The following is a 17,065-nucleotide window of genomic DNA, read 5'->3' on the forward strand; positions in this document are numbered from 1 at the left end:
AATATACCGAGATAGAAAATAATACACATAGAGACGCGCACGCATACAACGGGTCGAACCCACGTGCATCTATACACGAATATATCACCGCTGTACGCGCGCCCCTCACCTACATCGATATACGGATCTCCGGCGTGTTGCGACGCGCGGTGCACGTGCATTTTAGAGCGGGAGAAAAGCCCGCGTGCAGGACGCGCGATGCCGATGACGCTATGTATACGCCTCGGCTGTACGGCTATGCGGCTACGCGGCTATGGCGAACCATCTGCCCGAGTCTCTCACGATTCTTGGAGGGCCCATAAGGAGGAGGTATATAGAAGCGGCGGCGGCAGCAGCAGCAGCAACAGCAGCTATAGAGCTGAATCCCCCCACGAAAAGGCCCTTCGAGAAAGGGCCCAGCTGCCCTTCGTCCTCTCTTTTCCCTTTGCCTTTTAACATCGTTCTCTTTCTTACGAACTCTTCGCAATGCATTTAGAACGCGACGCCCGGAGGAGGACGCTTTCGCCTTCTTCTTCTTCTTCCTCTTCTCGGCCCCATTAATACGCTCTGCACCTCCTAATCGGCGATTGCGTGTCATGTAATATAAAAGATGAAGTGGAACAAACGGGGGGGGGGGGGGGGGGGGGGGGGCCGAGGGGGGAGAAACAGCGAAGAGGAGATAAAAGGGCAGAAAAAAAGAAAGATAATTATGAAGTGTAACGCATTTACTTCTGCGGGATTGCGATGAAAATGAGAAATTTAAAAAAAAAAAAAAAAAAAAAAACACATTACACTAGATCAATCGTATTTTGCGGTGTTGCGTTAGCTGCAGGGGGTTGCGCATGGAAATTCCAATGGAAAGTACCATTTCATGGGTTTATACCGTATAGCCCGCACTGCGGATTTTACAAAGGATAATTCATACGGCTATGTGGCTGCACAGGTAGGTATAGTACAACGCCGATTGACAAGTTCACTCGGGTACCGTAAATTCTTTGGAGGAAAAAAAAAAAAAAAAAAAAGAAACGTGTATCATCGATCCACGTGTACACGAATGGTCAGTTATACATTTGAAAGATGAGCAAAAATGAAAGAAAAACTAATGTACTTTCTGGCTACAAGGGATAAAAGGGTGATGTACGAAGAAAGAAGGAAGGAAGGATATATATGTATATACGATTCTCCGGGGAACGGGGTCACGACTAGTAAGAGGATACGGAACACGGAAACGGTTGACCCATTGAAAAGAAACTTCCACCCCAGAGGGACCGGGACTACCGATCAACCGGTAAATAGGTGGATACACAATAGCGGAATTATACATATTGGAAAGCCTGCTCGTGCATCACACGTTCCACCGTCAAATAATCGCACCGCCTTGGATACTTCTTTTTCTTTTCTTTGCTTTTCTTTTCTTTTTTTTTTCATCAAGTTTGGTTACAGGGGTGGTTTTACTCTTACGCGCATTAAAAAAAAAAACAAAAAAAAACTGATGGAAAATGTAAAAAAGTGTGGGAAAACGAACCGTACGCCTGCACCGATCTCGGAGCGAACGAACGACGGAGGAGAAGGAGAAGAAGAGGAACCGCGCGCCATAAGACCCGGTACAAAACATACCCGTATGGGGTCCAGTTACGGGGGAAATAGGGAGACCGCCGGTTGATGGCTTCTGTTACGGGGGCTCGTGCTAAGATGCTGATGGCTCCGCATCATCGCCGCCGACGCCGCCGCCGCGCCGCTGCTGTTGTTGTTACTCGTTTTATTCCGGAGCAGCTTCTGATGCCCGTACTTAAAAACGCCGACGCTGCTACGTCGGGCGTTAGCCAGGCCGATGTGCGGGGGGATTAATTTGAGAAAAATATCAAGGATAGACCTACTAATACAACGCGTGTGCGAGTAACGTGACACCGAGTAAATCACAAAACGACCCCTTTCAGTCGCCTCGTTTATAACCCAACCAGAGCTAATTCCCTGTAACCCGTGTACACCGCCGAGACCTGGCACTTCTCAAACCTTGGACACGTACGTACTTCTGGAATCGTCAAATTTACGAAATTCACATAATATATATATATATATATATATATATATATATATATATATATATATGTACACATCGTTCAAAAGCCACCGAATACGAATTTACATATCGTCGTACGTATAACGCGCGATTCCGATCAATGTCCCGACGCCGAATAAGGGTTAATTATTTCGATTGCCGTGTGTCTCGTGTCGTCGTCTGGCACGTGCTCGAACCTCACGCGTGCGGCTCGAGTTATATCGCCTGAAAGAGCCAGTCGGTCGGTGTGGTACACGAGCGTTATTTCAATCGGGTCAAAGGTCGATAACAGCGGCACCACGTCGTTCCGATCGGCCCTCAGGCAGCGAGTTATAACGAGCGCATATCGTTGCGCACAGTTTTACACACGTGTTCCGGCGGCATCTGGATTAATTGGAAAAAAAAAAAAAAGAGGAGAGAGAGAAATCCTAGAAAAATATTCGAAGATCGGTTGCAGACTGCAGACCGCGGGTCAAAGGATAAGAACGTCATTCCTTCGGTCCGCATGACAGCCGCCTAAAGTAGACACGGAGTAGAAAAAAAAAAAAGGTCTAAAGAACTGTAGAAACAAAAAAAAAGAAAAAAAGAAAGAAAAAGTGGCGGTCGATCCTCGTGCAGCCCGAAGCGCGGACTCGCTTCTTTCTTCCTCCTCTACAACGGAGCTTGAGTAGGTAGTTCGTAGTTTATGTATTTAGAGGTATGTATGGGATCGGTAGATCTGGGTTGCGCACGTGCTAAGAATTTCCCACGCGTCGGGCACCGCGCGGCAACGACGGTCCACAGCGTGGCGGCAATTGGTCGGCATCTCGCCGACCCACGGGGCTCCGCTACTCCGAGATCCGGGAGTTTCGGAAATGTCTGGCTGTTAAAAGCCTACCTCCAGCCTCCTGAGTATGGAGTTTATGGTGCGAAACAACCACCCCTCCCTCACCCCCCCATGCCGCAAGACCACCATTGTCCGTGGCACGCGGTCTCGTCAAGGAATACCGAATACCTCGTTCTAGTATCGGTTTTTCATTTCCCTTTTTTTATTAGGTATAGTTCCCAGCAACGGAGTAGAAAAAAAAAAATAAAACTTGAAAAAATTGAAAAATTTTGGAAAAGATCCAGGTAAATTATCGCAAGTTGGAAGAGGAATCGGCCGATGACGAACGGAGTAAAAATTCCGAGCGATTCCGGATGACTGGGCCGGTCGGTCATAACCGGGTATCGGCATCAGGTATAAAATCGGGATGACTCGGAATCGAGGAGATTATATGATACTATATAACGTGGTGCGTAAGCCGTCGGATCGGTAGGTCACAACTACATACGTACGTGTATAACAACAAAATGCAGGACGTACATGAGGTGCATCCCGGATTCCAAAGACACTGACTCACTCACCTCCGACGTCATTCATGCTCCGCTGCCCGCGGGACAAAGCCCCCCCCCCCCCCCCCCCTCCCCTCTCCGACGAACCCCCGAAATAAGAAGAAGAGAGCAAAGGTAAAAAAAATACCGAGGTAAGAATCCGCGGAGTCCGAAATACATGTATACACGTGTGTGCATATAAACTGTAAAGGAGAAGAGAGGTGGAGTAAAAGAAAACAAGAAAAAAAAAAAAAAACAAAGTATTCTAACGAGCCCTGAATCACGCGATCACGTGACCGTCGACGAATTTGAGAAATACCGAGCGGAGAGAAAAAGAAGAAGATGATATAATTGAAAACAGAAGAAACGGAATACGGAGAACACGTGAAAGTATTTTTCACATTTGTCTCTCTCTCTCTCTCTCCATTTTCGCTTAGCCCTTAATCTATGCGCGTTGAGGATAAAGTTGCGGGTCCGCGTCACGTCAGTCGTGGTACGAGGAAGACGGCGCGTCCTGCGAAGGAGTAGCGACCGCCGACGACCAATACGAAGAGAGGAGACCCTGGACCTGGACCCTGGACTCTGGACGCCCGACTCCCGAGATCTAGCTACCACCTGCTTCATTTTCCCACGAGCTCCGGGCGACTCCACTGAATGCCAACGAGGCGGGCGAGCGAGAGGGGCGGAGGGAAGAGGAGGACGAAGAGAGAGGGAACAAGACCGAGGAGCGTCGTCGACACGTGTATTTATGGGCGAAAGAAGAGGAGAGACGAACGAGAACGAGCGAGGGAGATGCAGGTAAAACTGAAACACGTGCGCGCACCGCGCCAAGGGAACTTAACCGAACCTTCGATATCTATAGCTGCAACACGAAGTGACTCAGGGCGCTTTGAGCTCGCCTTGGCGCGTGTGAGGCGAGTCGCGACCTCGATTAAAGGTACGACCTTTTGAAAGCAAGAAAAAAAAAAAAAAATGGAAAAAACAGAAGAAAAGAAAATTTTCTTACACTCCGTTTCTCAACTCTCAGAAACACAAGGTGGAAACGTGATGCGTGCGGTATGAAGAAATAGCGGAACGATAACTTCTGTAATAATTACGAACACGATTGATTAGAACGAACGAAAAAAAAAGAGAGAGGAAAACACGAATTTCAACAATTTGTTCGTTCAATTAATGAAATACACCAAATGCGCATAGAATCAGCAAGGATGACCCTGTTCCCGTTAAATTCCCCAAAAGCTCAAATTTAACCACCAGTAAAATCGCAGCAGGATGTACTCGCATTTGTTCTTTCTCGGAACAATGTTATCCCACCTTTTGTATTTCAAGTCATCGGATTCAGGTAAGCGTTAACGACTGTCATTTACCGCGCTCTTAAGACTTAGGGAGGGGGAGGGGGTGTCCTTTACGCGTGTATCGGTCAATCGGCGATGAGCCGCCCCGCGCTAAGGACCCCATAATAAGGTGACTATTATATGAACCGGAAACACCGGGCCAGGAATTCCCGGATGGACCGACCGGTAATATTTATGGTATTCCCCAGCCAGGGTGTCACAACAAGGGTAGACCGTTCGATAATTGCCGATTATCCCTTGCGACTGCTGTACATGTATATTGCACGGCACCGAAACGCGCGTATAGGTAGTCTTAGCTCTCCCGCAAAGGATTTGAAACACATTAGCGAAAGCTGAGGATCGCCCCGAACTGCTTTCGAGACTTCGACCCGTCGAGTTTGGAAAATTTTTCGCCGCGACGGTCGACGCGAACCGCGGGTCGTAAAGAAGATAAAGTAATTACGCGAAAATAGATTTCCGTAAACACGTGCGCGGTTTTCGTTAGTCTAATTTTAACGCGAACGCGATAACGCTGTGACGCACTTCGATTTCACTGTATTATTCGTAAACTAAAATTGTGCAATTCAACGCGAGAAATAACAAGAAGTTACCCTGACCGCCTTATCTACAAATTCCACGTACATAACACATGGACGCGAGGATGTGCGTGAAAATTAAAATACTGCCGCGGCAGCTGATGCAGTTTTATTCAATTCTAACGACTCTACCATTAATCGGCAACATTCTCACGGGCACGTGGTCGCGCGCGCTCGAATTACTCGCCCCTATATTATACCCGTACCGCGTCCCAATACATGTGGCGCGGCACATACGAGAGACGCGAGAAACAAGCGTGCGTGCATACGTGCGTGCGTGAGTGCGTGAGTGCGTGCGTATATACGCACACGTGTTACGCGTACCCCGATATACGGGAGACCCCCGTCCCGGCTGACGTCCACGGGGTTGCCTCGCGTGTGAACGGAAGTGTTCGTCCCGGGTCCCCGGGGTTGATATCAAATTCACGGGGGCAAGTAGGGTGAGAAACCGGTGGAGGATGGGGGGGGGAGAGAGAGGGTGGGCAACGTTACCACGGGTATAAACCCGTAAACGACTCTCACCGATGGCACGAGCCACGGAGCGATCGCCAACCACGGGTGCCGCATGCACCGGTAAAATGACATGTGCAAGCAACGCTCTCGTGTCGGTCGACTACTGCGAACAGCTGATCCGAGACTTGGCTCTGCCTCGAGACGCGTGGTAACTCGACTCAATTATTTCTTCGGGCTTTTTTTTGTGTGCCGATGCGATTTTTTTATTTTATTTTATTTTTTTCTCTTCTTCGGTACACTTTCGAGTCGAGGGTGAAAATGTTGAAGGAAGAGGAAGCGTTGACGAAAGTGGGGTGAGAAAAAAAAATAGTCGATTTCGGGTTATCGAGCATTACGTAATACGTGGCAGAACGCGTATACACGTAAACGCATGTGATTCAGCTGCACTTTACGCGTCTCTCTGACGCGTTACACGCACGAGGCACGGCCCCGGCTGATATACTATAATGTCACGGGCACGTGCCAGGCGCGATTTCAAACGCCCGTGAACTTCATTACGAGACATGTACATACGTATATACACATATATATATACGTATACGTGTATATGTACAATTAAGTTTTTCCCCCGAAGTTGCTCCCGCCTCTGCTTACGTTACACATAGTACAATGTAAGAGACACGTGCACGAGTGCAGCGTGTGTACGTAAACCGTCGATGTGACGATGCGCGTCGCCCACTAGACGAAAAATAAAACAGTAAAATTCACAGTTCTCCACGATCAACGAATCGATTCAATTTTCAATCCGTTATTTATCAACGTTTCCGAAATCGACGAAAATTCCATCGAAATAAAAAGCGACAGGAACGTCGAGCGATTCATCAAAATCTTGGAGAAAATTGCAGCGAAGATAATGGAACGGCGAACGGATACGTGCGGTAAATCGTTGGGGTTAACGTGGGTATCAATGACGTATGGAAAGCATCCGCGGGACACGTGTGGTTCTCCGTGTGCCATATATATATCCATATATATATAAATTCTTGGCGTAATAATAGACCGATTGTTCCCGGAGGTATTACAGCAGTAACACAGGACACGTGCCTCTTGACGTTCCACGGGCGTATGCACGGAAGGAGCAACTCCACAGCAGCAGCATCAGCAGCAGCAGCATATCGTTCCGTTGTATATGTATATATGACTCCGAACTCGTCGTACAGGCTGCGGGCGCGCGAGTTCAATCGCACGCACACGTTTCTACGTAAATACAATGTCCTAGGACTATTGTACAACGCTCGTAAAGCGGTATAAGTGTATAAATGCTGCACTTGTAATTTACGAAGCGCGTGTGCCCGCGCGAGACCGCTGTTGTGCTCTCCATACAGCGTTACGGAGCGCATACGCGTGTACGTGTACAATGTACATTATATGGTAGACGGCGTACGCACAACTTACGCACGTCTTTTAATGAACTCCGATTGTGGCGTGTGCGTTGCGCGGAGAGATGTACGTTAGGTCGTAAGAGTGGCGTGAGCAGCGATATCGGGGTGACAAAAGCGTCCCTCCTCCTTAATTGACCACTCGTGTTTTAACTGCGACGATAAAATTTCATTCTCGAGACCAAAAATTAGTCGTAAAAGGGCACGGCGTACGTCGAAAAAAGACATTACGGGGGTGGGGGATGGAGAAACGAATGAAACGCCGATTGAATTCACGGCGAGGATGTACTGTTTGAAATTTGAAAGAGATAAAAAAAATATTCAGAAAAAAATGGATCGCGACCGGTATCCTCATTTTTTATCCGCAAGGATATCATTGTTATAAATGTTTTTGATTCTTTTTTTTTTCAATCACCGATTCGTATCATCGGTGGATAACTGTGTCTGTACGTATGAATTTGGGAGAGAATAAAAAAAATAACGCATACGAGTGCGAGCAGAGATACGGTGTATACTCGCTACCTCATTATGCGCGAATACCTGTCCACTTATTTTAAGATGTTTGTTTTTTAAACTTTGATGTTTCGTTAATTTTTTTTTCCTATTATCTCTCTCTCTCTCTCTCTCTCTCTTTCTTTCGAATCCTTCTCTCTTCGTCTGGTAATTGCGGTAGCATAAAATATGATACGTGTGGTGTATGTACCTGTGTTACGTTGCGTGTGTAGGTAGACGTCGCGTATATCCCCGGCCGCTCGAGGGCGAGTCGTTATTGGTTGGACGATGACTCGAAATACTCGTTGTAAGTAGTCGTTTCGGAATTGACCGTTATTAACTAAGAACTGTCGTAAAATTACCGAGAGGGGGGGGGGGGGGGGGGGGTGGGGGCAGCCGAGACCGACGTAATTATTCAGTGCGAGTAGCGATTTAAGTGGGACTGAAAGACTCTCGGGGAGCAGTAAACCGCGGTGGTCCTTGGACATCCAGACCGCGGCGTGGTTGAGACGACAAAATAAAAAAATGAAAAAAGAAAATTATATCATATAAGCTACGTATACGAGTTATCCAGCTTCCCCAAGATCGCGCACGTACGGTTTACATCTATACTTATATTTTATTTCACGGGGGGTGGTCGTACATGCGTTTACAGAACACGGGTTAACTGCGTCAAAGTATAGTTATTACGGGAATTTTTCCCCGCTTTTTCATACCAAGTAAGCGCGGTGGAGAATTTTCTTCTTCCTTTTTGTTTTTTTTTTTTTTCTTACTTGTCTTTCAATTTTGTAATAAGATCAACGACGGACACAAGGGATAATTCCTGCACGTGCGTACGAATTAACGATAATTTACATCGAGAGAATATATGTACATATATATATATATATATATATATACGAACTATGCGACTCCAACGACTATACAGGTATAATCGTTGACAAATCAATCGTGGAGTTATAGATAACGTACGTTATCGTTGGAAAAAAATTACATCATTATCGCATTAAATTTATCTCCCATAAGCGCGTACCTAATATGTTGCGGCGATCTATTCGCTGTTCGCCGCGAATCTCGAATACATTTTCAAATGTATACGTATATAGCTACATGTATGCATGTATACGTGCGTATGTTTATGGTAATGACTATCAGCGTCGAGAAACTTGCGCCTAGGCACGTTCCGAGCGAACGAGAAGCTGAAGAGAGAGAAGTAAGAAATAAAAGTATGAAAAACCGCCTATCTTGCCGAGGGCTGCGGCGAGAGAGATGTCGTTCCGTGGCATTCATAAAACGGGTAAAAGCTCGGTGTACACGTGTACCGTGACCGTATCTGGAAGCTAGGTGAACAAAAAAAAAAAAAAATCAAACAAACAAAAAGTCAAACTGAAAGTGATACAAAAGAAAAAGAGAGAGAAAAAACAGAAAAAAAATCGGCGAAGGCGCCGCGGCGATTTTTGCGTTTCAGCGGCAAAACGGGACGCGTGAGAATGCGGAGATTATCAATTATAGGTATCTATGGGATAGAGCATACCCGTTTCCTTCGCCTTACGTGTACACCTCTACCAGCGACCCGGTGCCAAGTATTCAACAACGTACATATAGTTATATCAAAAGCTCAGACGCTACCGACGCGCGAGAAAATAGATACGCGATGTGGGTAGGTACGGAGTGTACGTGTCCGCGCCACGGGATCTTCCATCCCGTATTTCAGTGGTGTTATTATGCACGCGAGAAACGGAGTAAGCGAAGGAAGAGCAGGAGAGAGGAGAAGAAGAAAATTGAGAGAACGAGACGGACATCGAAGGAGAAAAGGACGGGACGAAGCCGCGCGGTGACGACGGGTTGGTGTGGGCGCGTGTCTGGCAGCTGCCGCGTACAGGTGGTGCGCTCGCTTGGGAACCAAGCTCCACGGAGTGTTCCCACGGAAGACTACCTCCACTCTTCGGGAGTCCCCCCACTCCGTGGCGCTCCGCTCCCTATATAAGAGACGGGAGCTAGACCGGCCCTTATAACCGCTCCGACATTCGTCCGATGTGTATCGTACTCGCATTCATACAAACGACGTAAAACTAACCGAGACGAGATTTAAAGAAAAAAAAAAAGGAATAACGACGAAACAGAAATATTAATTTACACACGAATTTCTTCCGTTCAATTACGTACTAACAAGTAATAAAAAGAAAGAAAACAAGTGCAGGTGGATTATATTGCAACCATCGAAAATAAGTGACACTGAGTATTCCGTATAAGTGAGGATAAAGTGCGCACATGTACGTCTTGTTCGTCGAACGAAACAAGGATTTTTAAAATATATTGCGAACAAGGACGACAAACGACAACGTTCAACCATGCAGATGCACGAGCAAATAATCGTCGACGGTCAAGAACAACCGATAAGCAGGACTTATCAATACAGAAAGGTAGGCGTTCTTATACGATCGATGTAAAAATGAAAAAAATCAATCAATCCCCAATTTCGTTTGTTAAACCGAAGAATTTCAATTTTCACCGCCCCTCCGAATCAGTAGAATCGCATTCGAACATTTCTCTAACGAAAATCTCCCTTCTTGATTACAGGTGATGAAACCAATGCTGGAAAGAAAACGTCGAGCCCGTATCAACAGGTGTCTAGACGAGTTGAAGGACCTGATGGTATCCGCGTTGGCCGGTGACGGTGAGAACGTAGCAAAACTCGAGAAAGCCGATATATTGGAACTGACAGTTCGTCACCTGCACAAACTCCAACGTCAGCAACGTCTTTCGGCAAATCCTGTGATAGACGCGGACCGTTTCCGCGCCGGTTACACCCACTGTGCAAACGAAGTGAGCAGGTGTTTGGCCGCGACTCCGGGGGTGGACATAGCGCTTGGGACAAAACTGATGACACACTTGGGTCACAAGTTGAACGCGATGGACAAAACGGGACCCCTAACGATCCACGTGTCGGCACCGCAAACATCGCCGGCAACGATTAGCGACACCTGCAGCACCACCGACGACAGTAGCAGCAGCGGCGAAGATTACCCGATGCCACTTACTCCAGCCTCGAGTCAACCGTCGCCGGTCAGAATTACTGCGACCGAGAGACAAGAAGTCGAAGGTTCCTCTTACAACAGCCACAGGGGTTTACTCCAAGTCGCCAAGCCAGTGGAGCCGGTTTGGAGACCGTGGTAAATGAATCGTCGAAAATTCGAAATTCCATTTCGGAACGACGCGAAGAAGAAGTTTTGTACTGTATACATCGTCGAAGGAGAAAAGACGAGCAAGGGGTCTTCCGATTGGGCGAGGAAAAGATTACCTACCCATCTTAATCGGGGCAACGGAGAATATATCGGGAGAAGAAGAGCCACACCGTGATAAAAAACGTGGCAATTTATAGGGCCGACTTGAGTCGGGGTGAAGAGAAAATCAAAATAGGGAAACCATTTTTCTGTTCTCTCTTTTTTCTTATTCGTTCCTATTCGCAGGGAGAGAGCGAGCCTCTCTCCGTCGTATTGAATCGCATATTCAAGCAGAGTATAGAAAAGAAGAGACTGTGAAATATTTGTTTAAAAAAAAATCAGTCTTTTGAAAACGAGAAAATTAGTAATGGGACAAGAAATAAGGAAAAAGAAAGAAAGTAATATAATGGGTATTAGAATTAAACCTGATTTGCTCAAATGAAAAAACAAAGGTGTATATCACACATTATATTACGCATCTATGGGATAGTTAAACGTGCAGATAATAACTATGGGGGTTACGTGTTACACAAGGAATATTATTGAAATCAGAGATAGATATATCGATGTAATAATTTGATAATGACGTGACATGAAGAGACAGTTTAAAATATCGCGATCTCGTCTTTGATCTCGGTTTGAATCGTCGCATTGGAAAAAAAGAGAAAGAAAGAAAGAAAGAAAGAATCGAAGTAAAAAAGAAACTGATATAACAGCGACGAAAGCTTTAATCTAGATTTAGATATTAATATTACGGTCATTATCATTATTTTCAATAATATTATCATATCTATTAATATTATTACAATTATTTGTTTTGGTGAATTCATATTATTATATATTGATGATTTTTATGCATAAACATATATCGTCGTTCTAGGGACTGTTCGCAACTCTGATTGTATAATATTGTGTGACAGAAAAAAAAAAAAAGAAGGGAAATACCAGAAAAAAAAGAACAAAAAGATAAAGCTAATTAGCGGCGAAAGCCAACGTCACACAAGTCGCTAGAACCGAAGTTGTTGAATTTCTCCAGCTCGGTCAGCGGGTATATAAATTCTCGCGTGTTTTTTTCCACTAATCTTTTGGTTGCGATAAAAACGCAATATTATTAGCACTACATCACGATCATTATAGTTATTATAACACACATAGAGACCGGGCAAGAGAATTTTGTGATATACAGAAACGCGTACCTGTGATATTTACTGTAGTAACCGCGAGGTGACAATACTAGATTATTATTATTATTATCATTATTATTAATATTATTATTAATATTATAATTCTTACAATAATAAAAAAATCCTCTACAAATAATCGAAATTTTTTGAAAATCATTTTTATCCTTATCCCTAAATTTTCATTCGCTTCCCGATGCAATTATTATCATACGTCCAGTATGAAAGATCTATACTCACTTGACAAGCCTCTGTGAAAACGACTGCCTCCAGCTGTAGTAGTTGAAATCAGAAATCAGGAACACTGCGAACTCACTCTACACCTGAAAATTTAAATGGCATGAGGTACAGATTTTGCAAATTATCATAATCGGTGGTCTGCAGCCGTTTCGAATGAAGTTCTCAAACGATCACGTGGAATACGGATCGTTGAAAGTCGGTGAAAAGTTGAATGTCAAATAGAAAAATACTTGAGGACCACATTCGAGAAATAGAAGCAACCTGTTGCTCCGGTGAAACCAGTATTGCGCGCTACCAGGCGCACGGGGATGAAATATAGTGGAAAAGAAAGACGTAATTTATGAACGTACAACAGCGAGTATAAGTTTCACAGATTTGCCTAAATTTATAAAGGCAATCTCTAACAGGCAATAAAAAATAAAACTGAGCTGATCACTCGCCTGGTAGTCGTTGAGAATCCATAAACTAAGAGGCGTTTGAACATAAATTTCTAGAAGTGAGTTATTCGGAGTATAGATCGTGAATTGGATGATTTTTTCTTTTATTATTATTGTTGATTTTATGTTCTGTAAAATACGTTTATCATTAAATTTTACCAGCGGGTTCGCTCGGATCTTGTAACGTGTAGAAAGTCGGTTAACAAACTTCTCGTCCCCTAGCAATTTTGAACAGTGACAAATGTTTCTGGCACACGTTCAATTTTCTTATTCGCTTTATTACTTCAGCATATTTTAGAGGTTTACGTATTTTGCACACATTCCAAATTGATTTACGGAAATGGATACCGTGAATATTATTCGTACGATTCAACGACGAAAAATGCAATAGTTCGCACTACCTTATATTGAGATGAAAGACATTTGAAATTTGCAAACGGTCAGACGTTCGCCACTTTCCCAAAATACAAGTTTCTTATATTACTGTTTTAATACTCGAAAAAGCAACTTTATCGTTGCCCGTTCGTCGGTTGCCGCATTGCCTAATTTGTCGACCTGACAGACTCAAACGATCATCGGTCAACGCTCAAACGGACTCATTTTCAAAATGACTTCATCGCCTGAAAATCATCACATCAAAATTCCCGCCAGATACGAGGTCGTATGTACAGTAGTCAAACATAACATGAGCGAGGACCGTACTTAGATAGCATACATGAACTAATTCATCATCGATAATATTTTAGGGCTATTGATCGAAGATACCATCGAGAAGGAAAAAACTTTTATCTCAACATTTTTCCTCATACGCTCATAATCGGTCAAAGGTTTGAAAACTACTCTTCGTCAGCATAAATTAACCGCAAGGTCAAGGATGGCGGAAAATAAAATAATAATATTCGTAGCTATGTTGAATTTATTGTGTTCAAATAGTTATTCGATGTTCAATTTCTTCTACGGTCACATTTTTCTCTACATTATAAATTCGAAATTAAGAATAACGCACTACGATCTAACCACATGTTCTTCCACGAGTTTGGATTTGTATAATAAAAATAGCCGTTCTGAATTCGAAATAATTTATGGGTTATGAAGCATTTTTTAATTACCTCAAAGAAACACGTTACCCTTCTTTGGGTTGCACTGAAGAATACTATACCATTAAAACTAGACAACAAAATAGAAAATTTTGCCTTAATGTTAATTTCACACACTACAAAAGATTCAACCAACAGCTGTAGGCGGTGTTTTCGCACCCACCACGAATTAATTCGATCGCAATCGACACGCGCTGTCGGCCATGTTGTGGTTAATCTTTAAACTATTTAAGAAATCTAGGGGCGACGCACAATTTTATCTCAACATGGCAACTGAACTAACGAATGCCTTTTGTTTAATCGTCGGTGTTACCGACCGAAGGTGTTTTTTTACCCACCGCCGTTTGCTCTTGATTTTGACTACGTATAAACTCACAAATTCTCGGACATCGAATAACAACTAATCACGTTTAATTATTCATTCTGAACAGACTTGATGTCGCTTATGATTCACTCTTACTCATGTTTGATTTCATGAAAATTCCACTACCCCAGATTTATGTGTCTGTCTGGGATTTTGACGCTGTAATATGACTAGAAATTTCGCAACGAAATTTAGAAAAAAACGGAATTTTCAATTAGATGAGTCTAGAAAGGTGAAGTGAAACTTTTAGAAATCAGAGAGAACGTATTACCTAGCAACACTGTGACAGTCCGGTCCTGGGATTGTTGAATGTTATTTATTTTCACATCAATCCCGATTAAAATGCACTCTTCACACACCAATGGCAAGCCGCGCGCGCGGTGCAACCTTGCAAAGAATACTGCACTTGAGAGAAAACCATTTGATCAACGGTATCGATAATTAATTGATAGAAGTATATCAACCGCGACGAAGTTATACCACTGCACTACTGCCCTACCTCAATCCCAATACGTAATCAAACTAAATCTGATTTTGGACCACTGAAAGGTCTCCTTAGGTGCAGCGATCGACAGACTGCAGATCAAGCGGGGTACGCTATAATTAGTGATTAACGAATATACATTGTAATTGGGATGATGAGTAATGGGCCGTTTGATTTATACATATCTAAATCTAGGAGAAGAGGAAAAAAATTGGGGTTCTTAAAATTTTTCAAAGTCCGCCGATAGTTAACGAGCTCGTTATAATAACGCCTGTATGTATACCGTATATACCAATCGTCGGTTATCGGTCATTGCGATCGCCAAAACCTTCTGCTAATTAACAATTCCGTCTGCGATCGGATTAATCACCCGACCTTTTCGTGTCTCCGAACAAAAAAGAAAGAAGACAAATCGATTGAAATTTAAATGAAAATGTATTTCAGTGGCTCCTAATGAGCTCGAGTCGATGTAGTATATCCCAGTGTTTTGCTCTCACGAGCGTCAATTTCTTGTTAATTTTCAAACGTAGCCCGATAAATGACAAATGATAGCAGTGCTAAAAGGATGTGATTCAGTTGCGTGAGTTGAGTCACCTCGGTTGCCCCCGCGTGTCAGTTACTATAATGCGCATAATTTACATATCGCGTTTCCGACGACAACGATAAAGGGAAGAGCTGCCTGTTGATAGAACGGAAAAGAGAAGAGACGAGAAGAGAGGAGAGGAGAAGAGGTTAAAATGGAGGGAGACGCGGTGGCGGGAATCTGGCAACCCTTTTCAACTATGAAAATTTACGCCGTCAAAGTTGGAGGGTATAAATATAATCGGGGCATGAATCCAATGATTCATCACACGATCGATCCACTCCTCTTCGTGCTGCGACCTGATTTTCAATTCAAAAAATAACACCTCTCCTTCGAGTACGCGTATGGTAGGTATAACTATATCATAATATCGCGTTCGACCTGCGAAATATACATCTCCGATTATCGTATCCGCGCGTGTCTGCTTGCGATTGATAACCCGTGACGTAATCGATATGGTATAATACCGTGACAGGAGACATTACGGGGATCCGATCGCACCCCGACGTCCGATTTCGCGGACCGATAACTACCCGCGTCTCGCGAGTTGCATGGAAGGTATAAATGAAAAAAATGATACCAAAAAAAGGGGGTAAAGCCCCGCATGTACGTGATCGATGCGTCGTGTGGTGCGGGGCACGATATCGATCCGATGTATGTGGGCAGTAGGTACGTACTACGTACACACGTGCGTATAGTAAATTTAAAGGCGTGTAACTTACACCCAACTGTATGTATGTACAGTAAAAACCGTTGAACTTTCGACGTGTATATATACGCTTTCATATCATATACTTTCATAGTTTTATTGGGTGTACACCTATATACCGTGGCGCAAACCGCGACCCACAATTATTTACCGGCATAATATCCAATTATATTGCGTGTATGCGAGGAATAAAATTCTGCAATGGGGAAATCGTGTTGTATTGTATATACCGCGCATGAAGTATCTAGTTTTACAAGGGTCTAAATAATTCAATACGGTTTACTCGTATATATACCGTGTGTACACGGAATGACGCACTGCACGTGCCATTTTTCCGTCGAACCTCGTTTCCATTTTCTAATAACGTGCGGATAATAGGCAATTTTTCAACCTTCTACCGTAGACGTATATATCGAATCGCTATGAACTCAGCTGGCTAAATAAGGCTTGCACAATCGAACTCTCGAGTGTAAAATGAGAGTCGATAAGCCAATTAGGCTTCTGCAGCAGCGGTGAATACGTAGTTCTATAAATATAATCTATCTGAAATTTTATCTAAAAAAAATACACGAACCTGCGTTGCGTCTCGCGTTCACCGTAGATCCACGTTGTGTACGTACGTACGCGCGGAGTCCTACAACCTTCGGAGCAACTGAATCATCGTCTCGGATAGCCGTTTCGTCGAAAACTTCCGAGTCACTCACACCGCAGATTTGTTTACCTGAAGATAATACGTACAATTATACAGAGAAAACGAACAAACGTATACTCTTCGCGCACGTATAATCTGTCTAGTCGTGAGACCATTTTTCCGGAAACGTATGTATCGAACTGTAAAACGAGCTCGCTGCTCAACGTACTCAATGGATACGGCTAGCGATACCATAAAGTGACGATTTATCTTTCCACAGACCAGCTGGCTGAGGTAATAAGTGCGCGGTCGTTCGGCGATCGACTTCGTACACAGCGTGTACACAAAGCGCGTCGTACGTACCTATTTACCTTTTCGCCGTATCGAGTTGCGGACGCGTCATTGGTCCG

General features: G+C 44.0%; 2 protein-coding genes across 5 annotated transcripts in view; one reads left to right on the forward strand and one right to left on the reverse strand.

Annotated features, from left to right (window-relative positions):
• LOC105684476 overlaps positions 1 to 16,877 on the reverse strand; it is a 37,333-nt gene extending 20,456 nt beyond the window's left edge. For 2 of the 4 annotated variants that reach the window (XM_048654259.1, XM_048654260.1), the window contains exons 1-2: positions 16,599 to 16,877; positions 12,351 to 12,433 (exon numbers count right to left, since the gene is read on the reverse strand). The gene's annotated coding sequence lies outside the window, so the exon portion shown is untranslated. Of the gene's footprint in view, positions 1 to 12,350; positions 12,434 to 13,896; positions 14,095 to 16,598 lie in introns of those variants that run through there. The other 2 variants (XM_048654257.1, XM_012397843.3) reach the window with 2 other exon arrangements.
• Positions 9,289 to 12,249, forward strand: LOC105684477 (enhancer of split m7 protein-like). Its single transcript, XM_012397846.3, has 2 exons — positions 9,289 to 10,128; positions 10,286 to 12,249. Exons 1-2 carry the CDS (start codon positions 10,057 to 10,059, stop codon positions 10,880 to 10,882), a joined length of 669 nt encoding a protein of 222 aa, XP_012253269.2. The 5' UTR covers positions 9,289 to 10,056; the 3' UTR covers positions 10,883 to 12,249.
• Positions 16,878 to 17,065: the final 188 nt, after the last annotated feature.

Source organism: Athalia rosae, chromosome 4, assembly GCF_917208135.1.
Source record: "Athalia rosae chromosome 4, iyAthRosa1.1, whole genome shotgun sequence".
NCBI lineage: Eukaryota > Metazoa > Arthropoda > Insecta > Hymenoptera > Athaliidae > Athalia > Athalia rosae.

Bases quoted from the DNA above. Each gene is read 5' to 3' on its own strand.
- LOC105684477 (XM_012397846.3), top strand. From the start codon at position 10,057: ATGCAGATGCACGAGCAAATAATCGTCGACGGTCAAGAACAACCGATA. The intron at 10,129-10,285 runs GTAGGCGTTCTT...TCTTGATTACAG, and splicing joins GGACTTATCAATACAGAAAG to GTGATGAAACCAATGCTGGA.